The sequence below is a fragment of the Hypanus sabinus genome, chromosome 5 (genome assembly GCF_030144855.1).
Source record: "Hypanus sabinus isolate sHypSab1 chromosome 5, sHypSab1.hap1, whole genome shotgun sequence".
Lineage (NCBI taxonomy): Eukaryota > Metazoa > Chordata > Chondrichthyes > Myliobatiformes > Dasyatidae > Hypanus > Hypanus sabinus.
In genome coordinates this window covers 91,461,379-91,488,630 of record NC_082710.1, presented here as the reverse complement: position 1 = coordinate 91,488,630, position 27,252 = coordinate 91,461,379, and the positions used below count along the sequence as shown (strand labels likewise).

At 38.4% G+C, this 27,252-nt stretch overlaps 1 protein-coding gene across 1 annotated transcript in view; it reads left to right on the top strand.

Annotated features, from left to right (window-relative positions):
* The window catches only part of dars1 (aspartyl-tRNA synthetase 1), a 97,750-nt gene that overhangs the window by 8,945 nt on the left and 61,553 nt on the right, over positions 1–27,252 (top strand). Inside the window, exons 4-5 of the mRNA XM_059970233.1 lie at positions 8,208–8,265; positions 9,988–10,080. Coding sequence (XP_059826216.1) covers positions 8,208–8,265; positions 9,988–10,080 — 151 coding nt within the window. The remainder of the gene's footprint in view (positions 1–8,207; positions 8,266–9,987; positions 10,081–27,252) is intronic.

The following is a 27,252-nucleotide window of genomic DNA, read 5'->3' as shown; positions in this document are numbered from 1 at the left end:
CATTAGACAATAAGACATAGGGGCAGAATAAGGCTATTCAGCCCATCGAGTCTGCTCCACCATTCGATCATGATTGATTTATTTTCCATCTCAATCCTATTCTCTGGCCTTCTCCTCTTAACCTTTGACACTCGTACTAATCAAAATCCTGTCAATCTCTGCTTTAAGTATACACAATGATTTGGCATCCACAACCATCTGTGGAAATGAGTTCCACAGATTCACCACTCTTTGACTAAGAAGTTCCTCCTTATCACTGTTCTAAGGTTCTATTCTCAGGCTGTATCTTCTGGTCCTAGGCTCTCACTATTAGAAACATCCACTTCGTGTCCACTCTATTTAGGCTTTATTCAATTTGTTTCACTGAGATCCCCCCCTCATTCTTCCAAACTCCATTGAGTATAGACCCAGAGCTTCTCATACACCAACCCTTCTTTCTAGGATTGTTCTTGTAAATATTCTCTGGACCCTCTCCAATGCCAGCACATCCTATCTTGGATAAGCCCAAAACTGCTCACAATTTTCCAAGTGCAGTATGACCAGTGCCTTATGATGGCTCTGCATTATATCTTTGCTTTTATATCCTAGTCCTCTTGGAATAAACGCTAACACAGCTTTTGCCTTCCTTACCACTGACTCGTACAAGTTCATCTCGAGGGAATCCTGCGCAAGGGCTCCCAAGTGCCTTTGCACCTCTGATTTCTGAATTTGCTCCCCATTTGAAAGTTAGTCTACACCTTTGTTCCTTTTGCCAAAGTGTATGGCCATGCACTTTCCTACACTGTATTCGATCTCCTAATCTGTATAAATCCTGCAGACTCCCTGCTTCTTCACCACTATCTGCCCCACCACATACCATGGTATCATCGACAATCCTGGCCACAAAGCCATCAATTCTATCACCCAGACCATTAACCTATTGTTACGAACCCCGTAACTGAGTCACTTATCAGCAAAGATAGAGAGGTCCGTTGAAGTCTGATGGTAGTATTTTTAACAGTATTTATTAGTAAAAATACACAAAAATAATATCAATGCAAACATACAGATAATCTATGTCGTCAATACTAAATCTGAAAGTGCAGGTATAATAATAATCAATAAGAAATAAGCTCTATCGTTGTCTAGGGGATAATGTATTGTCCGATGGAAATATAAAAGTCACTCAGTTCATTCAGGCTGCAGCCTTTTGGTTGTCGCTGTGTTGCACTTTGTTGGAGAGAGAGAGAAATAGGAATAGAATGGGAATAGATACCGCTACGGGTTTTCCAACCTTTATGATTTCGATCCTTCGGGAGTCCTGTTGGTGTGGCCGTTCACTTGTGGCCTCTCCTTTAGCTCAAGCCATTCTTCCATGGTGAGGCCGCCAATCCCAGGCAAAGGGAAAGGACGCACACGAGCCCCCTACCAGCTGTTGCTATTAAACGCTGTCACGGGATTTCTAGCGTTTCTCCTGGTGCGTCTAAAGGGGTTGTTCCCCAGACCCTCTTTTATCCTTACTCACGGGGTCTCAGATGTCAATCAGGTTGGGATGATGCAATCCCTCAACCAGCCCACTCTGGTCATCCCCTGAGGGGCTTCAATGAATAGTATAGTACTCAATACACAATTCCGTCTCCAAGAGATAATGGCCGTTATCAGTGGCTTTGTTTCGCTGAGGCCAGGACACATTCCAAACCTTGTGGATTCTGCGTGTCTGTCTCTCATTTCCTGGGTCCCAGACCCAAATTAATAGCGATCTTGCGATTCTCAAAAAGGAGGGGGCAACTTTGTACCCTTTGGCCCCTCAGAGTTGTGGCACATTCGTAACACTATAATCTGAAAAGTAATGGGCCCAGCACTGACCCCTGTTGAACAGCACTAGTTACCGGCTGCCAACCAGAAAAGGCCTCCTTTATTCCCACTCGGCCTTCTGCTGCTATTTTGTTTTGCAGTCTCATGTGCGGCATCTTGTCAAATCCAATGAAACAACATCCGCTGACTCCTTTGTCCAACCTGCCTAATATTTCCTCAAAGAATTCCAGACAGATTTGTCAGGCAAGATTTCCCCTTAAGGAAACAATGCTGACTTTGTCTTCTTTAATCGTGTGCCTCCAAGTACTCCAAAACCTCATCCTTAATAATAGACTCTAACATGTTGCCAGTCATTCAAGTTGATAACTGGCCTATACTTTCTTACCTTTTGCCCCGTGCCTTCGTAAAGAGTGGAATGATATTTATTATTTTCCAGTCCTCTGGAACCTTTCCAGAATTTAGTGATTCTTAGATCATTGCAAATGTCTTCACAACCTCTTCAGCTACTTCTTTCAGAACACTGCAGCATAGTTCATCTGGTCCATTAATAAGTCTGAGATCTCTAGTTCCCATTTTAATAACTGTGAAGATTTTTAAAACCTAAGCTGTTTGGTTCTCTTCAAAAAACATGTTTTCTTCTGTATTATATCACATGGAAGTCATCCATCACCTACATGATTTTATTTTCATTCTTGTATTGGCTGTGTCCCAGAATGATGAGATTTTAGTACAGTTTTGTTACTTTGTATGTCTGTTTGGGAGCATCCAGTTTCATCTTGTAAAATCATGGAATTTTAACCTGGCTCTTGAGGTAATTTGATTATCTTGGACTGCCTTCAGGATATGCAAAAAGCTTCACAATTCATTATTCCCTTAAATATCTGTGTTGCATCTCCTCTTCTAGTTCATTACCCATGATTTCTTTTAAATAAACATGCTGGCGAGCATCTGTATAATTGTAGTAGTAGAACATGATACATCAGTTTTCATGGATGAAGAATGTATTTTAAGATGGTGTCTGCATGCTCTATTAGCTTAGTTCCTGATTGTGTATTTGTCCCCCAGATGACTTGAAGAATTTCTTGAATACATCTAATTAGAACTCTAATTAGAACTGTTTGTTGAAATGATTTCCTAAATAATCAAAATAGTTGAATTAGCCTTTTGTTCCTGACAGTTTGAATCATACTGCCATGGGCGTGCATGCCTACAAAGGTCCCTGGCCACCTTTGCATCTGACTTGCAAATGGTAAAAAAGAGGTAGAGACATTTTCATTTCTGAAAAATAAAGGGCAAATTTTCTACCTTCCCTTCATGAATATGGAGTGGGAAAGTTGGTGAAAAATATTCCTGAATATTTTCCAGTGCGTATTCACTTGAGTTCCATGTGAAAACCACAAGTTAATATTGTGGTGATCAAAGCAAAGGGTTTAAGATGATTAAATGTTTTTGAGAATGCAGGTATTGTAGGGGTCTGGCTATTAATGGATTCTGAACAATTTTTAATTAGTGTTAGGTTGAATTTCAGTCTTGGTCTTTAAGGCCAATGATATTGCAATAACAAAATTATGTGTATTTCAGTGTAAGATTCTGACAATTTTAAACCAATTAGACAAGACCTTAAATATTCATTTTTATGACTATTGTATGTAAAGTTCTAAATTTATAGTGCATTGAAAAAGTATTCAGTCTCCACAGCTATTTTCACATTTTACTGTCTCATTTTCTAAATTTAAAATATATTGATGTAGTATTTTTGAGCTAATTTACAAAACATTGTGTATCATGTCAAATCAAAAGAAAACTTCTAAAACCTGTCAACCATTTAGTAAAAATTAAAAACCAAAATTGTGATGCTGAAAAAATATTCATCCCCTTTGTAATTACTTTGCTAACTTTCCTCATGTACAATAATATATATCACCCAATTTGTTGAAGTAGAAAATTGGAGGGTCTCCTGAATAAATACCCCATCTTTCTGTAAGGCCCAACAGTGTGGTAGATTTTCAAGCAACCAAATGTAAATGAAGACAAAAGGGAAAGGATCATAAAGAAGCACAAATCTGGGGAAGAGTACAAGACAATTTCAGAGGAAGTGAACATATCTCGGAGCTCAGTGCAGTCCATTGTGAAAAAGTGGAAAAAATATGAAACCACAGTCATACTGCCTAGGTCAAGCCACCCCTCTAAACTTAGTCACCGGAGAAGAACGGCACTTGTAAGAGCAGTCACTGATTTAGCTAAGAAGTCATAGAGATGAAATTCATGGCTCCACAAATCTCCAAGGCCATGCACAAAAAGGATATGTATAGAAGAGTGGCAAGGAAGAAGCCCTGGCTAAAAAACATATCCTTGCCCATAAAGACTTTGCAAAGTGTTTCTGCACTAATTCTTGAGAATTTGGATAAAACAGGCTTTAATTTTGAAAAGATTTTAAATGTTAAGAGATCTAAACTTGTATGTTTATAGTACAAGGTCTCAGCAAGCAAGCAATATTTCAGTGCAACCTCCAGATTTTGTAACTTTTTCATAAAATATGTGTTTTTCCTGTCATTACTTAATTTTTGTCAATGCAGTCAGACACAATAAAAAGCTAATTATTCCTATTTATTTAGTCTTATATAGATTTAGAGCTTTTGAATCATTGTGTCTACACCATAGGTACACATATCATATTTAATAAATCAACTGTTTTGGAGAAACAGATTGTAAGCATATTAAATTAAAACAAAGAAAGTTCCATCTGGCGGTGGTGACTGAGACCTGATGGTGGTGGCCGTGGCCTAATTACAACAAACAATTCCAACCTTTTCACCACTGAAGTCAATGCTTCCTTGCTTAACAACTTTATTTAACAATTTGTAATGTACATTTTATCCTTCTGTAAATAACAACAATGGTAAACAGCAAAATAAAAACTGCAGTACAACTGCAGTGTTTCAGCATAAATATCAGAAAGCACACCAGGAACTAAAAAAAAATTTCCATCCATTTCTGGGCTTGAAAATCTTCGAAAATGTTCAGTCAGCTTTATCAGTAAGTAGACGATTAATATGCTCCTCCTCTATGAAGTCCATGACTTCAGCAGACAGATGGTAAATCTCCCTCATCCTGCTTGCACGACCCGGTGATGATGGCTCCATCAGTTTGATCAGAATATCTTCAATTGGTACGAAGCACATATCCTTTCCACCTGGTTTTGGATGGAAGCGCGTGTTGGGCCCAAGAGGGTAGAGAAACTCCACTTGAACATCTTGGTGATGAGCATCCACAGTGACAGCCTTTGCTAACCAAATGACTGCAAGCCAACTCCATAATTATTGACACCAGCAGATATATCTGTCGTAGTCCCGTCATGACCACTGGGGCTCCTGCTCCATTTCCTCCATCAGTATTGCCAAAGGCCCTTTGTTCTTTCCCATTGTGGTCAGGCCATCATTCTCCTCAGCCTGTACCCTGGCATGTGTATTTTCAGTCAACTGAAATGTTGGGCTGAAACACTGGCACATCTGTGGCTCACTGCAAAGACATGACAATGGCCTGCGATGGATGCTGTTTCCGTAAGGTATGACCTGATGGATTTTCCTCATTGCTGGTACAGGCTTTAATGGTTGAGAATGGAGTGTATTATATGTCTGCATGTCACCTTCAGCAATATGATAGAGCTGAGTACTGCAAAGGTTTCTCCCAGCCATCTCATGGAAGATTTTACTTCCCTGTAGCATCTGCTCTGTTTTATTTCTTGGTGATCCTTGTGCTTTTTATTTCTAGTTTGCTCTCATTGCCAACGCTTTTCCATTTTTCAGTCTGTTCCTATCTTTTATTATCTCTTGAAGTTTTTTTTCAAAGCTTTAATCTCTCTCAAGTATCGTGCTGTTGTTTTCTTTCTCTCCCTTTCCCCTGCTGTTGACTGCCTACTGCGAGCTGGCTCCTGTATAGTCTGATCCAGTGGATTATCTGGGGGAGTATCTGGGCCCTTTCTCTCACGCTTTCTTGACTCTTGCTGTCTACGTTTCCACGCCTTTCTCGTACTCCTCTCTTCCCTTTCATTCAAATCACTGATAGTTTTTATCTTCCCTTCCTGTACTCTCTTCTTCCATCTTTGCTTTTCCTTTCTCAGATATTCCTCCTTTAACGCTGGCTCACTATATATTTTCTCTCTCTGCTTATATTATTATTCCCTGTTTCTTCTTCGCTCCTCCACTGATAGCTGCTGCCTAGCCATAACTTCCTAAAATACATAAAAGAATTTAATGGAATTACTATGAAATTGTGCAAAATTACTATGAATTTAACTATGTTTAATTTGGTGACAATTTTGTTAAATGAGTATGAAATGGTTCAACTGAATTCATTTATGGTTTTAGTCATTGGGGATACATATAGTAAGGAAATATTGTAGGCCTATGTGTGGAAGAAATAAAGGGGAAATTACATATTTTATAAAATGGGTTAATGAAACATTACAAGCCATATTACTATTTATTGTGATCATAAATTATATTCAAGCCTCCACTGAGGATGATTTGGATGTTTTCGTCAACACCGTCAAGCTATGTGTCACCACTGTCAGACAGAAAACCTGACGGTGTTGACAAAACACACTTTTTTACATGACATGCATGAGTTGTACACAGGAGAAACCTTGTTTTCCCTCTGTTGCTAGCTGCCTCTGTCCTCTACTTAAAATGCATAAATTAATGTCATAATTTAAAATAATTCTTTCTATACAAAAGAGACAGTGTTGACACATCATGGTTGTGACCGTAGCAACATCAATAACTGTAAAAATTATTGAAAAAGTAGCAAACTTACAGGAGCTTGTTTGACCTTGTTGCATTTAGCAGATGTGGAGGGTGGAATGGGGGTCCTCAGGAATATAGTTGAACATGTGGTGGCCTGATTTTATTGCTTTTTTTAATATTTGACAGTGTTGACAAAAACTTGGGACACATTTTGAGCAAGCACAAAATAAGAGTAAATATTGTTGAAAATTCACTGCTTTTAGTTTTATAGAGGTTTTTCACTCTGCATCATTCATCAGGCATATATATTATACATTTTAAATGATTTTTTTCACAGTTATCAAATTGAAATGATCTCTTGTCTGAAGAAAACTGATTTTGTGGGTACTGGGCTATCATATAACCATATAATTTATAAAATTAAAAACAAACATAAAAAAATGTTGCATTTGTGCAAAAGACCCTCAGATGATCAACCTTAATTATCTTAAATAAGAAAATGTTACTCATTTTCAATGGAATTAGCACTTTTCTTAGTTTTCGCCGAAGTCTCAAGAATCAGTGACTGATAAGCTACTGTAAAGATGTGGTAGATGGTCTCGTGGTTGGATGAGACTAAAATTCAACCTTTTGGTCTCAATGCCTGTGGTGTAAATCTAATATTGTGCACCAGCTAGGCAACACCATGCCTACTGTAAAGTATGGTGGAGGTTGCATACAATGGGGATGCTTTTCGGGGACTTAAAATCTGGTCAGGATTGATGGGAAGCTGAATACTGTTAAATACAGAGAGGTCCTGGATAAAAACCTGTTACAGCCTCTGCCAGAAAGCTTAAACTGGGGAGGAAATTCATCTTTCAGCATAGCAACAGCCCAAACAAAGCACACTGCCAGAGCAACCATGGAGTGACTTCAGATGAAGAAAATGGATGTCCTTGAGTGGCCTAAAGTCCTGACCTTAACTCTATCATACATCTATGGCAAGACCTCAAGATCGCTGTCTACCACTGCTCCCCAACTAATTTTGCAAGGAGGAATGGGTAAATTGTGTCTATCACGTTGTGCAAAGCTAAGAGACTTATAGAGAAAAAGATTACTAGCTATAATAGCTGCAAGAGGTGGTTCAACTAAGTACTGAGCATATGGGGATGAATACTTTGGAACCTGCTGACATTTCAGTTTTTGTATGTTTAGTTTCTCATGCTTTACGATTGTCTCTTTTTGGGGGAGAGCTCTACTATGAATATCAGAGCATGTTATTCACAAATAAAAATTCTCAGTTAAATACTCATTTAGGTGAACAAAGGTTTGGGGCTGAATATTTTTAAAGGCACTGTATATGTAAAGTTACTGTATGTCATGGCTTCTTATAAACTTCATAATAACTTGCAATAGTGATAGAAGTTCCTGTGAAGAATGATAAAGGCCTTCTCAAATGTATCAACACAATTGCTTAAAATTTGTGGTGATAGAATGCCATTTGCTTTATAAATTAAATTGCTATAGTCAAATTGTCATCTATACTGGGGTACCCAACCTGGAATTTAGGGAACCCTTGTTTAATGGTATTGGTCCATGAATTAGAAAAGGCTGGGAACCCCTGATCTATAGAATATTTATTGTTTATATATAAGCCTCCGGTGTACTAAATATGGTTTCCCTTTTTAGGACTTTGCTAAGGACAGATATGGAATTCTTCCAATGATCCAATCACAAGAAAAACTGGGTGAGTTTAATAATGAAAAAAGACTTGCATATTATGGAAACAACAAGAAAAATACTAAAGAATACTTTTTTTTAAAAAAAGAATTTTAAATAAAAGTCTGGTTCGATAGTTTCAAAAAGAAACTCTAAATTCAAGTGCTTTCTTCAAGCTAATAGATGCTATCGCACCAGCTAAAATGTCAGATACAAAAACTAAATAAATACTTTATTTGTTTTCTGAGAGACACATGAAAAAAGTCCCAAAAGTGTGATTATATTACTATTCGCTTTTCTATAAGTCAATGCAAAAGCCAAGGGTTTTGTAATACAGGTTGAGTACCCCTTTATCTGAAATACTTAGGGTCAGAAGTGTTTTGGTTTTCGGATTTTTTGGGATTTTGGAATATTCTGTATAATGAGATAGCTTGGGATTGCCATCATTTCTGACTGAATTTATATGCGACTGGTAAGAAGTCTTTATCTTACACTTGTTCATCATACATTTGTACTTAACTGTAAAAATTATTACCTACCATTAATATAATGAAAATATAATGTGTGCAGGGTAACAGAAGCAGCACAGTAGCATCAGGAAAATATCTGGATCAGCTGTTGAACAACAACAAACAATGGCAGGTTTTTAGTCTCCACCTCCAATGCCGTGTTTTGATTAAAAGGTTACAGTACATTGTATTTGGGCTTTACTTTTTTTAAGGTTTATGTAGGCTATAAAACCAATCAGCATTGTAGACTCGTTCTTTTAGATTTTCATCACTGATGATCTTCACAAATTTATGAATGAATTTATCTGCTGTTTTGTGATCAGCAAACTCTTTATCTTTAAAAGTTTTAAAATCTTTAAGAATTTAATGCCATTCTTTTTCTTAAATTTCTGCAACCAACCTTCTGAATATTCACAATTAGCGTCAAATTTCAGTTTGTCTCGGTAGATCTTTGTTTCATTATCCACATGCCACTGTGGCATATGCTCACTGACACTGCCAAATTAATTTTTTTCAATACAGGATTAAGATTTTTTTTGCTTTAGGCAGTGTTTTCTATTTTTTCATTTAACTTCATTACATATGTGATGTCACTTCTCATAACTGTCTGTGATGTACAGAGACCTGTGCATTGCCTGCGAACCTTGTACAATTTTCCACTTGTGACACTATGTCAGTGCTCAAAAAACTTAAGATTTTGTAATTTCAGATAATGGGTACTCAACTTGTATAAGAAAAAAATAATAGGAGTACTATCTTTTGATGCAATTTTAAATGATGGAAGTTCAACTTCCTTTATGAGGGTGCTCAGATTCTGCCCCCCCCCCCCCAAAATCCCCATATTGAGAAAAGATCTGGAAGCTGTGTGTAAGCAGCCTAAACAGACTGTATGTTTTGCTTTCTCATCTATGTATCACAGTGATTTGATCTTTGAGATGACACACTATTTTCAGAGTTAACACTAATACAGTGTTGCAACAGACACCAACGCTGGAGGAACTCAGCAAGCCAGGCATCATCCACGGAAAAGAATACTGTCAACATTTCGTGCCGAGACCCTTCTTCAAGTCCTGATGAAGGATCTCGGCCGAAATGTCAACTGTTTATTGTCTTCCACAGATGCTGCCTGGCCTGCTGAGTTCCTCCAGCATTTTGTGTGTGCTGTTTTGGACTTCCAGTATCTGCAGATTTTTTTTTTTGTGTGAGTGGTACTAAAACGGTAATATCTTCTTTATGTAAAGACCGGGTGTTGGTTCATGTGAAAAGTTTGACAGAAGATAAAGCCAACCAGATGGTCTGGCTCCGTTCCAGGGTCCACACCAGCAGAGCAAAAGGTAAGAATGATGCACAATAGTATTGACTTATCTTTCCCTTTTATACTTGGTCAACAGGAAACAGCTTTCTGGGGGTAGAAGTTTCTCATGATAAGAATAAGGCTTTTGGAAGAACTTACTTCAGCCCTACAAGCAAATTAGACAACAAGTCCTGAACTTTTTGAAGATAAAATAGAAAGCACATACAAAATTAATATTTGCAAACTACTTGACTGATTAACAGTAGTGCTTTCATTCTGAATGGGAGCCCAATAGCAATAAAACTCTGGTTAAACAGCGTGTGGAGTATTGAATGCAATTCTGGTTGCCACGTTATAGAAAAGATGTTTAGGCCTTGGAGAGAATGCAGTGGAGGTTTACCAGGATGCTACCTAGATTCGAGGGTGTATACAATTAGGAGAGATTGGACAAACGGGCTGTTTTCTCTGGAGCAGCGAAAGCTGAGGGGAGACTCGCTAGAAATTTATAACATTATGAAAGTCATAGGTAGGGTAGACAACTGGTATCTTTATCCCAGAGTCAAAATGCTTAATACTAGAGGGCATTTAAGGTGAGAGTGGGGAATTTCAAAGGAGATGTGCATTGCAAATGTTTGTATACGTGATTGATGGGTGCCTGGAATGTGCTGCCAAGGCTGGTGGTGGAGATCAATAGGACAGAGTTATAGAGCACTACAACACAATAAAACAGGCCCTTTGGCCCATCTAGGTCATGCTGTCCTTGTTTTCTGCCGAAACCCATCAACCTGCACCTAGATCACAGCTCTCTATCCCTCTGTCATCCATGCACCTATCCAAACTACTGCTGCAGTCAAGTCCTGAACTTAACCCAGTATGTTGAGGATGGCTTTGAAATGCGACAAATTACAGGGGCAGTATTCGTTGACTTAACAGCAGCATACGACACTGTGAATTACAGAAGCCTTCTACTGAAATTAGCTAAAATGTTAAAGAACGAAACCACTGTCTATAATAAGAAGCCTCCCAGAAAATCACAGATATTATGTCGAAATGAATGGAATTAAGAGTCCACAAGTGAACGGACTACCACAGTGATCAGTCCTACTATTTAATGTTTACACAAACAACCAACCAACTTTTCCTAACACATGCAGGTTTATTTATGCAGATGACCTATGCATAGCAACACAAGTTAACTCCTTCCAAAAAGTTGAAGCACAACTTACAACAGTCCTCGAAGCAATGAAGCAGTATTATGAAAAATAGTCTCTGAACCCAAATCCATCAAACACTGAAGTGTGTGCATTCCACCCGAGGAATCAGAAACCCAAGATCTTCTGGTGTGGGAAGGGGCTTGAACACCATTCGACTCCACTTTACCTGGGCATGACCCTGGATAGGACACTCATTTGCCACCCACATCCAAAAACTCAGAGGGAAAGTTGGCTCTCGCAATCCTGTCTTGAAAAAAATTAGCAGGCACAAAATGGGGAGCTAATGCTCACACACTTAGATCAACTGCCCTAGCACTCTGCTATGCACCTGCAGAATACTGTGCACCTGTGTGGGGCAGATCAGCCCATGCGAAGAAAATAGACCCATTGCTTAATGAAGCCTGCTGAATAATCACGGGCACACTGCACCCCACACCCACTAACATCATTTACAGACTTGCAGGCATTGTCCCCCGGAGATCCAAAGACACACTACAACAAATATTGCAAAAGGTAAGCAGAACTTGGATCCATGGCACCCACTACATCATTATGTGCCAGTTTCCAACTGCCTAAAATCGAGGAAAAGCTTTGCTACAGTGGAGGAACTACCACACGGAACATTCCCCCCAAACATACAGGGTTGTCCTCTGGCAACAAATAGAAGCCAGAACCCCACCAAATAATACAGTGCAAGACCCCACAGAAATGTTGCCAGACGGGGCACTGCTTAACGGACAGAAGTGGCGCACTCTTAACAGAGTGAGAGCGGGAGTTTGTAGGACAGGAGACAATATGGTGAAGTGGGGTTTAAAGACCAGCGAATCCTGTGAGTGTGGCGAAAGGGTGCAGAACATTGAATAAGTTCTGCGCAACTGCCCACTCTCACCCGATTTAGCTGACACTGACCTCAACATCAACCAAACAACACTAGAGTGGCTGGCTGTCTGGTGTGACAAGCTATGATGATCATGACTCCTAAATGTTACAATTGAACCTGAATCTAGCACTTCCACTAGAAACTTGTTCCAAACCCTCAACACCCTCTGAGTGAAATCAATCCCCCTCACATTCCCCTTAAATATTTCATATTTCACCCTAAACCTATGACCTCTAATTTTAGTCTTAACCTCTAATTTTAATCCTTTATTTTTTGAAAACTTTTTTTATTGCATTTTTAAGTAGTTACAAAATGAAGTATGAAAAAAAATATATATAACCCTTCCCCCCTCCCCTTAACCCCTCCCCCCTAACTGCCCTATAGAAAAAAAAAGAAAGAAAGAAAGATTGGTTGTTGGAAGATCTCCACATGCTCCATGGAATTCGTAAAAACTTTAATATGTATATTTATTTCTTTCCCCAAATGACCAATTGTTTCATCTTCAGAGCATCAATAGATTTAATCCTGTCTTTTGTAAATAAGGGCTCCAAATTTTCAGAAATGTTTCATATTTATCTCTTAAATTATAAGTAATTTTTTCTAATGGAATACAACCATAGATTTCTTTCTTCCAAGAGTCTATACTTAAATATGTATCCGATTTCCAAGTAACTGCAATAGCTTTTTTGGCTACTGCCAGTGCAATTTTTATAAATTCTTTTTGGTATTTATTTAGTTTGAGTTTTGGTTTTATCCCTTCAATATCACCTAATAAGAGTAATATTGGATTATGAGGAAATTGTGTTCCTGTAATTTGTTCCAGTAAGAGTCTTAAATTTGTTCAAAAAGGTTGAATTTTAGAACAAGACCATGTAGAATGTAAAAAAGTACCAGTTTCCTGGTTACATCGGAAACACTGATCCGATAAGTTTGGATTTAATTTATTTATTTTTTGTGGTGTAATATATAATTGATGTAGAAAATTATACTGCACTAATCTTAACCGAACATTTATTGTATTTGTCATACTATCAAGACATAGTCTTGACCAATTTGTTTCTTCAATTTTAATATTCAAATCACTTTCCCATTTTTGTCTTGACTTATGGATTCCTTGTTTAATTGCCTGTTTTTGAATCAAATTATACATACAAGATATAATTTTTTTAATATTTCCTTTTTGAATTAAAATTTCTATTTCATTAGGTTTCGGCAATAACATTGTTTGACCTAATTTTTCTCTTAAATAAGCCCTTAATTGAAAGTAACAAAATAAAGTGTTATTTGATACTTTATATTTATTCTTTAATTGATCAAATGACATTAATATACCTCCTTCAAAACAATTCCCTATATATCTAATCCCTTTTTGAATCCAATTATATAAAAGTTGATTGTCCATTGTGAAAGGAGTAAGTCTATTTTGAATTAAAGATCTCTTTGCTAATAAAGATTTTTTTGTCTCATCAACATTTATCTTATTCCATAAATCAATCAAATGTTTTAATATAGGAGATTCTTTCTTTTCCCGTATCCATTTAGATTCCCATTTATATATAAAATCTTCTGGTACGTTTTCTCCTATTTTATCTAGTTCTATTCTAACCCATGCCAGTTTATCTTTCTCGAAAAAAGATGCAATAAATCTAAGTTGATTTGCTTTATAATAATTCTTAAAATTTGGAAGTTGTAACCCTCCTAGATCAAATTTCCATGTCAATTTTTCCAATGATATTCTTGACATCTTACCTTTCCAGAGAAATTTCCTCACATATTTGTTTAACTCTTGAAAAAACTTCTGGGGTAATTGTATTGGTAATGATTGAAATAAGTATTGTAGTCTAGGGAATATATTCATTTTTATAGTATTTACTCTACCTACTAATGTTATTGGTAATGCCATCCATTTATCAAGATCTTCCTGAATTTTTTTCAAAAGTGGTAAATAATTTAATTTGTATAAGTTTTTTATGTCATTATCAACTCTTATACCTAAATATTTTATACCATTTGCTGGCCATCTAAATTGAGTTATTAATCGACATTGTTTATAATCTTTTTATCCCAATTTATTTTATAACCCGATATTTTCCCATATTCTTCTAATCTATAAGATAATTTGCGTAGTGAATGTAATGGATCTGTTAAATAAAGTAGAACATCATCAACAAATAAGTTAATCTTGTATTCTTCCTGATTAACTCTGAAACCCTTAATATCTGGGTCCATTCTAATTAATTCAGCTAGAGGTTCTATTGCCAACACAAACAAAGCAGGTGATAATGGGCAACCTTGCCTAGTTGATCTTGTTAACTGAAATGATGTTGAAATTTGACCATTTGTCACTACTTTAGCTTTGGGATTAGTATTTAAGGTTTTAATCCATTTTATAAATGATGTTCCTAATCCATATTTTTCCAATACCTTAAATAAAAAATCCCATTCCAATCTATCAAATGCTTTTTCTGCATCTAAAGCAACTGCCACACTCATTTCCTCCCTCTTTTGCGCTAAATGGATTATACTAAATAACCGGGTTACATTATCTGCCGATTGTCTATTTTTGATAAATCCTGTTTGATCCATATGCACTAATTTTGGTAAGCATTTATATAATCTATTAGATAAGATTTTTGCTATTATTTTATAATCGGTGTTTAATAAAGAAATAGGTCTATATGATGCTGGTTTTAAAAGATCTCTATCTTTTTTTGGCAATACTATTAAAATAGCTGTTGAAAAAGATTCTGGAAGTTTATGCGTTCTTTCCGCTTGATATATTAACTCCATAAAAGGAGGAATTAATAAATCTTTAAACTTTTTATAAAATTCAGGTGGAAAACCATCTTCTCCTGGAGATTTATTACTTTGAAGTGATCCCAAAGCTTCTTCAACTTCCTTCAATGTAAAAGGCGTATCTAATCCCTTCTGTTCTTCTGTATTTAATTTTGGAAGAGTTATTTGTGATAAAAATTCTTCTATCTTAACATCATCATTCTTTGATTCTGATTTATACAACTCAGAATAAAAATTCTTAAAAGCCTCATTAATTTCTAGAGGCTTATAAGTAATTTCATTCACTTTTGTTCGAATTGCATTTATTGTTTTGGAAATCTGATCTGTTTTTAACTGCCATGCAAGAACTTTATGTGATCTTTCACCTAGTTCATAATATCTCTGTTTAGTTCTCATAATTGCTTTTTCTGTTCGATATGTCTGGAGTGTATTATATTTTAACTTCTTATTAATAAGTTGTCTTCATTTTTCTTCTGTCATATTTCTTTGAGATTCTTTTTCTAATTTTATAATCTCTTTTTCCAATTGATCTATTTCTATCATATATTCCTTCTTAATTTTAGAAGTATAACTTATTATCTGGCCTCTCAAATATGCTTTCATTGCTTCCCACAATATAAATTTATCATCAACTGAATGTAAATTTGTATCTAAAAAGAACTGAATCTGCCTTTTCATAAAATCACAAAAATCTTGATGTTTTAGTAGAATTGAATTAAATCTCCATCTATAAATTGATTCCTCTTTATCTATCATTATCATTGTCATTATTAAAGGAGAGTGATCAGATAATATTCTTGCTTTATATTCCACATTTTTCACTCTATCTTGAGTATTTGTTGATAATAGGAAAAAATCTATCCTTGAATATGTTTTATGTCTATTTGAATAGAATGAATAATCCCTTTCTTTTGGATTGATTCTTCTCCATATATCAATCAAATTTAAATCTTTAATTTTGCTACTTTTGATTTTGTAATAGCCTTTGTTGATCTATCTAAAACTGGATCTAAACAAAAATTAAAATCTCCTCCTATTAATATTTTATCATGTGCGTTAGCCAAATTCAAAAAAACCTCCTGTATAAATTTTACATCATTTTCATTTGGTGCATAAATATTCATAAGAGTCCATAGTTCTGAAAAAATTTGACAATGTATAATTAAATATCTTCCTGCCGAATCAGTTAATACGTTTTGTATTTTAATTGATAAATTTTTATTAACCAAAATTGCAACTCCTCTCGCCTTTGAGTTAAATGAAGCTGCAATAACATTTCCAACCCAGTCTCTTTTTAATTTCTGATGTTCTATATCCGTTAAATGAGTTTCTTGTAAGAAAGCTATATCTATTTTCATTTTTTTAATATATGTTAAAATTCTTTTTCTTTTTATTGGTCCATTAAGCCCATTAACATTAAAACTTAAAAAATTCAATAGATTAGTCATTATTTTTAATTATGTTATTCCAATCTATAATAATACCTAATCTTTCAACTTTCATTGTATCCTGGGAAATCTTTTTAGAAGTCTCCATGTTGCTATGGGTGTCCCCACCAATCATCCAGACAAAAGAATAGAAGAAAAATAGAAAATAAAGAAAAAAACAAAATACCCCCCTACTAATGTTGTGAAAGAAAAAAAACACATTACCCCCCTCTATTGTACGAGTCATGGCAGTTGCCATGATTACACACGTGAATCCCGTAGTAACCGATTCAAAGCTCCCCAGCCCCCCTGCAACATAAAAAGTATATATATAAAAAAACATACTATTCTCAGTTATTATTTCTAAAATTTTACTTTTCTCCCTTATATCATCCTTAAATGTCCATCAGTTCCATTCGCTATCTCTGTATTCATCTTTAACCATTACATTTAGAAGTCTCTACGTTTAATTAGCGAAGAGATGGGAGTTTTTGTGCGAACACCTCCGCTTCTCGATAATCAGGAAAAAATCTTTTTCCCTCCTCCAAAAAAATTATCAGTGTTGCTGGGTGACGCATTAAGAACTTATAACCTTTTTTCCATAAAACATTTTTAGCTGGATTGAATTCTTTCTTTCTCTTCAAAAGGTTATAACTTATATCAGGATAAAAAAGAACTGGTTTCTCTGCTATCATCAATGGATCTTTTCTTCTTTTAGCACCTTGGGCAGCCGCCTTCAAAATCTTTTCTTTATCCTGGTATCTTAAACATCTTATCAAAATTGATCGCGGATTTTGATCATCTTGAGATCTTGGTCTTAAGGCTCTGTGCACCCTTTCAATCTCAATTGAAGTTTCTTCTCCCATTTCCAATTTTTCAGGAATCCATTTTTGAAAAAAATTTATTGGGTCTTCTCCTTCAGTACCTTCTTTAAGTCCAACAATTTTAATATTGTTGCATCTACTAAAATTTTTGAGCTTATCAATTTTTCCCACGAGTTGTTTTCTTTCTGATGTCCAGGCATCATTATCATCTTCCATCTTCTTCATTCTTCCATCCATTTCTTCCACTTTGACTTCCAAATCTGTAATTTTCTTTTCCATTTTTTCCTGTTTCTTTGTCATTTTATCAAACATAGCCTCCATATTTATTATTTTTTCTTTAATTACTTTTTGGTTACTTTTAATTACTTTTAATGCATTTAATTTATGCATTATTTGCCTCAATGTCTTTTTTGTATTTTCAGAGGAACTTTCATCTCCATCTTCGTCTGATTTTTCCAGAGAGTCCGACTCTCTCTCAGACTCACTTTCACTGTCGGTTTCAGTCGTTGCTGGGTTTTGTAGTTCTGGTTGCACTCGTTTGCGCATGCTCGTTCCTTTGCGCATGCGCAGTTCTCGTTGATCCTTTCCTTTAGAAATGGCCGATGCTGCCGCGGTCTCCTGTTCTGTTTCACCGGTGGTGTGTTGTACCTGAGTCCGCGGTTCTTCGGTAGAAGTAGGCCTTGATTCTGTTCCAACTTGAGCGGTCTTCGCGGAAGTAGTTTTCTTCATCCTCTGTTTATGAGGCATAGCTTAAAACAATCCAGAGTAGTTTATGAATAACCTTAAAAAAGTATTGATTGACTTTTCTACACTTAAACATTAACTTATTAACTTTTTTACGGGAGGGCTGAGTTCCAGCGTCTCGATCCTATGTCATCACGTGACGTCCCCTCTAATTTTAATCCTAACCTGAGAGGAGAAAGCCTGCATGCATTCACCCTGTCTATACCCCTCATAATTACACCACTGTAATTTCTTCCCCCCCCCCCCCCCCATTCTCCTGTATTGCTGTGAATAAAGTCCTAACTTTTCAGGCTATCCCTGTAACTCTGATCCTCAGGTCCCAGCAACATCCGTGTAACTTTTCTCTGCATTCTTTCAAGCTAATTTATATCTTTCCCATAAGAAATTAGCCAGAACTGCACACAATACTCCAAACCTGGCTTCATCAACTTCTTAAACAATTTCAACTTAACATCCTAACTCCTACTCAATCATCTGTGAAGGCCAATGAAGGTCAACGATTTAGATGAGGGCATTGAAAACTATATAAGCAAGTTTGCTGACGATACTAAACTGGGTGGCAGTGTGACATGCGAAGAGGACGTTAGGAGAATACAGGGAGACTTGGATAGGCTGGGTGAGTGGGCAGATACTTGGCAGATGTCATTCAATGTGAATAAATGTGAAGTTATCCACTTTGGAAGCAGGAACAAGAGGGCAGAGTATTGTCTGAACGGTGTAGAGTTAGGTAAGGGAGAAATGCAAAGAAACCTAGGAGTCCTAGTTCATCAGTCAATGAAGGTGAATGAGCAAGTGCAACAGGCAGTGAAGAGGGCAAATGGAATGTTGGCCTTTGTTACAAGGGGAATTGAGTACAAGAGCAAGGATGTCCTTTTGCATTTGTACAGGGCCCTGGTGAGACCACACCTGGAATATTGTGTACAGTTTTGGTCTCCAGGTTTAAGGAAGGACATTCTGGCAATTGAGGAAGTGCAGGGTAGATTCACTAGGTTGATTCCTGGGATGGCAGGGCTGTCTTACGCAGAGAGATTGGAGAGATTGGGCTTGTACACATTGGAATTGAGGAGATTGAGAGGGGATCTGATTGAAACGTTTAAGATAATTAAAGGATTTGATAGGATTGAGGCAGGAAATATGTTTCAGATGTTGGGAGAGTCCAGTACCAGAGGGCATGAATTGAGAATAAGAGGTCAGTTATTTAAGAGTTGAGGAAGAACTTCTTCTCCCAGAGAGTTGTGGAGGTGTGGAATGCACTGCCTCGGAAGACGGTGGAGGCCAATTCTCTGGATGCTTTCAAGAAGGAGCTAGATAGATATCTGATGGATAGGGGAATCAAGGGATATGGGGACAAGGCAGGGACTGGGTATTGATAGTGAATGATCAGCCATGATCTCAGAATGGCGGTGCAGACTCGAGGGGCCGAATGGTCTACTTCTGCACCTATTGTCTATTGTACCCAAAGCCCTGTTTATGACCGTATATACCTGTGATGCCATTTTCAAGGAATTATGGATCTGCATTCTCAGAGCTCTTTGTTCTACTGCACACCTCAATGCTATCCTATTCACATCCTTATCCTGATTTATCCTTTTGAAGCGCACTTCCATTTTTCAGTCCATTTTCCCAGCTGGTCCAGATCACTGGCAAGTTTTCTCAGTGTCCACTACACTCCTAATCCTGATTTTACCCACAACTTTGATGATCCAGTTTACCACATTGTCACCTTAGTCATTAATATAGATGATAAACAACAATGGACCCAGCACCAATCCCTGTGGTACTCCACTAATCACAAGCCTCTTCTGGTCAGAGAGACAACTATTTACTACCACGCTTTGGCTTCTTCCACTGAGCCAGTGATGAATGCAATTGATTATTTCATTCGCAATGCCAAGCAGCTTAACCTTATGGACCAGCCTCCTCTGCAGGATTTTGTCAAAGGCCTTGCTAAAGTATTCCACCGACTTCTATTCATCAATCTTCTTGGTAACCTTCTCAAAAAACTGTAAGTTCAAGTAGACATAACCTATTACGCAAAAACCATAGTGACTATCCCTAATCAGGCCCTGTCTATTCAAATTATATACCTTCCGATTACTTGCCCACTACTGAAATCAGGCTCACTGGCCTATAATTTCCCATCGTAATCATAGAGCCTTTCTAAAATAACGGGACATATTAGCTATCCTCCAGTCCTCCAGAACTTCACCTGTGGCTAAGGATGTTTTAAATATCTCTGCCAGGGCCCCTTCAATTTCTGCACTAGTCTTCTCCGAGGTCTGAGGGGGCACCGGCTCAAGCTCTAGGTGTTTATCCACCCTATTTTGCCTCAAGGCAGCAAGCACCTCCTCTTCTGTAATATGTCTGTGATTTCACTGCTCTTTTTCCTTGTTTCTATAGACTTTATGTCTGTCTCCCCAGTCAATGAGATACAAAAAAAAATTTAAGATCTCCCCCCCGATCTCTTTCAGACTAGATTAGCTTTATTTATAACGTGTACATCAATTATCAAAACATACACTGAAATGCACCATTTACACCAACGACCAACACAGTCGGGGATGTTCTGGAGTCAGCCTACAAGGGTTGCCATGCCTCCCGCACCAACACAGCATGCCCACAACTCACTAACCCTCAGTTGCACGTCTTTAGAATGTGGGAGGAAACCCATGCAGTCACAGAGACTTACAGACAGCAGCAGGAATTGAACCCTAATTGCTGGCACTCTAAAGCACTGCACTGACTACTGTGTCACTGTGCAGACCTTTGCACTACTGTGCCAGCTTTATTCTGCCATGTTGCCCTTGCAGAGCTGGCTTCATGCGTTGATGACCACACTGATCTTCAAGAGGATCAGGTTGGTCCCTTGCTACCCTTTTGTTTAAGATTCTCTTTCATATTGCCTGCAGAGCAACCTCATGTCCTCTTTGAGGTTCCTGCTTTCACTCAGGTGTTCTCAGGAATTTAGTATACTTTATTGTCACCAAACAATTGATACTAGAGCGTACAATCATGCACAGCGATATTTGATTCTGCGCTTCACGCTCCCTGAAGTACAAATCAAAGTAAATATAATAAAAATCTAAATTATAATTCATAATTAATAGAAAAGGGAAAGTAAGGTAGTGCAAGTCAGGTCCGAATATTTGTAAGGTACAGCCCAGATCCGGGTCAGGATCCATTCAGCAGTCTTATCACAGTTGGAAAGTAGCTGTTCCCAAATCCGGCCGTACGAATCTTCAAGCTCCTGAACCTTCTCCTGGAGGGAAGAGGGACAAAAAGTGTGTTGGCTGGGTGGGTTGTGTCCTTGATTATCCCAGCAGCACTGCTCCGACAGCGTGTGGTGTAAAGTGAATCCAAGGATGGAAGATTGGTTTGTGTGATGTGCTCGGCTATGTTCGTGATCTTCTGCAGCTTCTTCCGGTCTTGGACAGGACAACTTCCATACCAGGTTGTGATGCACTCTGGAAGAAGGCTTTCTATGGTGCATCTATAAAAATTAGTGAGGGTTTTAGGGAACAGGCCAAATTTCTTCAGCTTTCTCAGTAAGTAGAGGCGCTGGTGGGCCTTCTTGGCAGTGGACTCTGCTTGGTTAGACCAAGTCAGGTCATTTGTCATATTCACCCCGAGGAACTTAAAATTTTTGACCTGTTCCACCTGCGCACCACCGATGTAGCTGGGGTCATGCAGTCCGCTACTCCGTCTGAAGTCAACAACCAATTCCTTTGTCTTGCTGACGTTAAGGGATAGGTTATTGTCTTTGCACCATGCCACCAGATTCTTAATTTCCTCTGTACTCAGACTCATCATTACCCAAGATACGGCCTAGAATTGTGGTGTCATCAGTAAACTTAAATATTGAGTTCGATGGAAACTTGGCTACACAATCATGGGTGTACAGTGAGTACAGCAGAGGGCTGAGTACACAGCCTTGTGGGGCACCAGTGATTGTACTCCTCACGAACCTCATTTTATCCTAACTATCTATACCTGATATGCTTGTGAATGTGCAGAGAATGAAGGGTTGTAGACCTTGTGCAGGAACTAGTTTAGTTAGGGGATTAATTACTAATCTAATTAGATTAGCACAGTGTTATTGGCTGAGAGGCCTGTTCTTGTGCTGTACTGTTTTATGTTCTACGACTTGAATCATTCGTTATTCATTATCGTGGCACAACAGAGCAGGCGTGTGGATGCCAGCAAGTTAGACCGGCGGGAAGAATTTAAAAGGACAGCATTTTTTCTTCAGTGGTTTGATTGAGGTATAACTGAGCAGGCACGTGGACATCAATGAGTTAGACTGGCAGGAAGAATTTAAAAAGTAGACAACATTATAGAGTGGGTGTTAGAGTAGAGTGAGTCAAAGTAGGAGGGCTTTGGCGATAACGGGTCGAGTCAGGTAAGTTTCTTGTGAAGAATAGGAATAGGAAGTGTTCTGTACTAAGCATCAGATATGGGATGTCCGGGAGTCTCCCAGCCTCCCAGACATCCACATCTGCACCAGGTGCGTCGAGCTGCAGCTCCTTAGGGATTGGGTTAGGGAACTGGAGATGCAGCTTGATGACCTTCGTCTAGTCAGGGAAAGTTTGGATGTGATAGATAGGAGTTATAGGCAAGTCCTGGAGCCTTGGGAGACAGATAAGTGGGTAACAGGAGAGGGAAGGGCAAGAGTCAGATAATAGAGAGTGCTCCTGTGGCTATCCTCCTTAACAATAAGTACTCCTGTTTAGGTACTGTTGGTGCAAAGAGGTGGTGGGTGGAACCTACCTGGGGGAAGCAACAGTGGCTGCACCTCTGGCACAGCGTCTGGCCCTGTGGCTCAGAAGGGTAGGTAAAGGAAGAGGATGGCAGCAGTGAGAGGGGACTCTGTAGTTCGGGGGTCAGACATGCGATTCTGTGGACGCAGGAAAGAAACACAGTAGTTTGCCTGCCAGGTGTCAGGGTCCGGAATGTTTCTGATAGCGTCCACGATATCCTGAAGTGGGAAGGTGAACAGCCAGAGGACATGGTACTTATTGGTACCAATGACATAGGTAGGAAATGAGAGGAGGTACTGAAAACAAGACTACAGGGAGTTAGGAAGGAAGTTGCGAAATAGGACCGTAAGGGTAGTAATCTCAGGATTAATGTCTGTGCCACATGACACTGAGTATAGGAATAGAGTGAAGTGGAGGATAAATGCATGGCTGAGGGATTGGAGCAGGGGGCAGGGATTCATATTTCTGGATTATTGGGACCTCTTTTGGGGCAGGTGTGACCTGTACAATAAGGGTTGCACTTGAATCCCAGGTGGACCAATATCCTGGCAGGGAGGTTTGCAAAGGCTGTTGGGGAGAGTTTAAACTAGAATTGCTGGGGGGTGGGAACCGAACTGAAGTGACGGAGGAAGAGACGGTTGGCTCACAAATGAACAAGGCTTATAGGCATTGCGAGAGGGAGGATAGGCAGATGGTAGAGAAGTGATTGCGCTCAGACCGATGGTTTGAGATCTGTATTTTAATGCAAGGAGTATCATGAACAAAGTGGATGAGCTTAGACCATGGATCAGTACTTGGAGCTATGATGTTGTGGCCATTACAGATACTGGAATGGCTCGGGGCAGGAATGGCTACTTCGAGTGCTAGGCTTCAAATGTTTCAGAAAGGGCAGGGAGGGAGGCAAAAGAGGTGGGGGTGTAGCACTGCTGATCAGAGATAGTGTCACGGCTGCAGAATAGGAGGAAGTCATGGAGGGATTGTCTACGGAGTCTCTGTGGGTGGAAGTTAGGAACAGGAAGGGCTCAATAACTCTACTGGGTGTTTTTTATAGACCACCCAATAGTAACAAAGATATTGAGGAGCAGATAGGGAGACAAATTCTCGAACGGTGCAATAATAACAGGGTTGTCGTGATGAGAGATTTTAATTTCCCCAATATTGATTGGCATCTCTCTAGAGAAGTGGGTTTAGATGGGGTGGAGTTTGTTAGGTGTGTTCAGGAAGGTGTCCTGACACAATATGTAGATAAGACTACAAAAGGAGAGGCTGTACTTGATCTGGTATTGAGAAATGAACCTGGTCAGGTGTCAGGTCTGTCAGTAGGAGAGCATTTTGGAGATAGTGATCACAGTTCTACTTCTTTTACCATAGCAATGGAGAGGGATAGGAGCAGACAAGTTAGGAAAGCATTTAATTTGAGTAAGGGGAAATATGAAGCTATTAGGCAGGAACGTGGAAGCATAAATTGGGAGCAAGTGTTCTCAGGAAAATGTATGGCAGAAATGTGGCAAATATTCAGGGCATATTTGCGTGGTGTTCTGCATAGGTACGTTCCAATGAGACGGAAAGGATGGTAGGGTACAGGAACTATGGTATACGAAGGCTGTTGAAAATCTAGACAAGAAGAAGAGAAAGGTTATGATAAGTTCAAAAAAGTAAGTAATGATCAAGATCTAGAAAATTATAATGCTAGCAGGAAGGAGCTTAAGAATGAAATTAAGAGCTAGAAGGGGCCATGAGAAGGCCTTGGCAAGCAGGATTAAGGAAAACCCCATGGCTTTTTACAATGTGAAAGAATAGGACTAATTAATCATGTGTGATAGTGGAAAAGTATGTATGGAACTGGAGGAGAGAGCAGAGGTAATTAATGAATACTTTGCTTCAGTATTCACTGCGGAAAAGGATCTTGGTGATTGTAGGGGTGACTTACAGTGGATTGAAAAGCTTGAACATATAGACATTAAGAAAGAGATGTGCTGGAGCTTATAGAAAGCATCAAGTTGGATAAGTCACCGGGACCAGACAAGATATACCCTAGGCTACTGTGGGAGGTGAGGGAAGAGATTGCTGAGCCTCTGGCAATGATCTTTGCATCATCAATGGAGACTAGAGAGGTTCCAGAGGACTGGAGGGTTGCAGATGTTGTTCCTTTATTCAGAAAGGGAGTAGAGATAGCCCAGGAAATGATAGACCAGTGAGTCTTAACTTCAGTGGTTGGTAAGTTGATGCAGAAGATCCTGAGAGGCAGGATTTATGAACATTTGGAGAAGCGTAATATGATTAGGAATAGTCAGCATGGCTTTGTCAAGGGCAGGTCGTGCCTTACAAGCCTGATTGAATTTTTTGAGGATGTGACTAAACACATTGATGAAGTTAGATCAGTAGTTGTAGTTTATATGGATTTCAGTAAGGCATTTGATTAGGTACCATGTGCAAGGCTTATTGAGAAAGTAAGGAGGCCTGGGATTCAAGGGAACCTTGCTTTGTGGATCCAGAATTGGTTCGCCCACAGAAGGCAAAGAGTGGTTGTAGATGGGTCATATTCTGCATGGAGGTCAATGACCAGTGGTGTACCTCAGGGCTCTGTCCTGGGACCCCTTCTCTTCATGATTTTTGTAAATGACCTGGATGAGGAAGTGGAGAGGTGGGTTAGTGAATTTGCTCATGACACAAAGGTTGGGGGTGTTGTGGATACTGTGGAGGGCTGTCAGAGGTTACAGCAGAACATCGATAGGATGCAAAACTGGGCTGAGGAGTTGCAGACTTTGGTAGGTCAAATATGATAGCAGAATATAGTATTAATGGTAAGACTCTTGGCAGTGTGGAGGGTCAGAGGGATCTTGGCATCCGAGTCCATAGGGACACTCAAAGCTGCTACGCATGTTGACTGTGTGGTTAAGAAGTCAGACGGTGGGGGACGTCACATGATGACGTAGGATCGAGATACTGGAACCCAGCTCTCCTGTAAAAAAAATCAATAAATTAATGTTTAAGTGAAGAAAAGTTAGTCAATTCTTTCTAAAAGTTATTTATATACTACTCCGGATTGTTTCAAGTTATGCCTCACAAACAGAAGAGGAAGAAAACTACTACCGTGTAGACAACGCAAGTTGGAACAGAATCAAGGCCCACTTCTGCCAAAGAACCACGGGCTCAGGTGCATTATACCACCGGCGATACAGAACAGGAAACTGCAGCAACATCGACCATTTTTAAAGAAAAAGACCAACGAGAACTGCGCAAACGTGAAGGAAGGAGCTTGCACAAACAGGAGCAACCAGAACTACAAATCCCAGTTACGACTGAAAGTGAAAGTGAATCTGAGAGATAGTCAGATTCTCTGGAAAAATCAGACGAAGATGGAGGTAATAGTTTTTCTGGAAATATAGAAAAGACTTTGATGCAAATAATGCATAAATTAGAAAAATTAAACACATTAAAAGTAATCAAACAAAAAGTGATAAATATGGAGATTATGTTTGATAAAATGACAAAAAGACAGGAAAAAATGGAAAAGAGAATTATAGATTTGGAAACTACAACAGAAGACATGGTTGAAAGAATGAATAAAATGGAAGATGATATTACTGCCTGGACATCAGAAAGAAAACAATTCATGGAAAAAATTGATAAGCTTGAAAATTTTAGTAGACGGAACAATTTTAAAATTGTTGGACTTAAAGAAGATATAGAAGGAGAAGATTCAATAATTTTTTTTCAAAAATGGATCCCTCAAGCTGATCAAAATCCACGATCAATTTTGATAAAATGCTTAAGATACCAAGATAAAGAAAAGATCCTGAAGGCGGCTGCCCAATGTGCCAAAAAGAGAAACGGGCCTTTGATGATAGCAGGGAAGGCAGTTCTTTTTTATCCTGATATGTTATAACCTTTTGAAGAGAAAGAAGGAATTTAACCCAGCGAAAAATGTTTTATGGGAAAAGGGTTATAAATTTATAATGCGTCACCCAGCAACACTGATAATTTTTTTGGAGGTGGGGAAAAGAAGATTTTTTACCGATTATCGAGAAGCGGAGGAGTTCGCACAAAAACTTCCATCTATTTGCTAATTACACGTAGAGATTTCCAAGCGTAATGGATTAAAGATGAAGATAGAGACAGTGAATGGAAGTGCTGGACATTTAAGGATGATACAGGGGAGAAAAGCAAAATTTCAGAAATACTAATTGAGAATAGTATTTTTTTTCTTATATATATACTTTTTTATGTTCCGGGGGGGCTGGGGAGCTTTGGATCAACTACTACGGGATTCACGTGTGTAATCATGGTGATTGCCATGACTCGTACAACAGAGTGGGGTAATGTATTCTTTTTTTTTCACAACATTAGGGGGGTATTTTGTTTTTTTCTTTATACTCTATTTTTCTTCTATCTTTCCGCCTGGATGATCGGTGGGGACACACATAGCAACATGGAGAATCTTAAAAAGATTTTCCAAGATACCATGAAAGTTGAAAGATTAGGTATTATTATAGATTGGAGTAATATAATTAAAAATAATGACTAATTTACTGAATTTTTTAAGTTTTAATGTTAATGGGCTTAATGG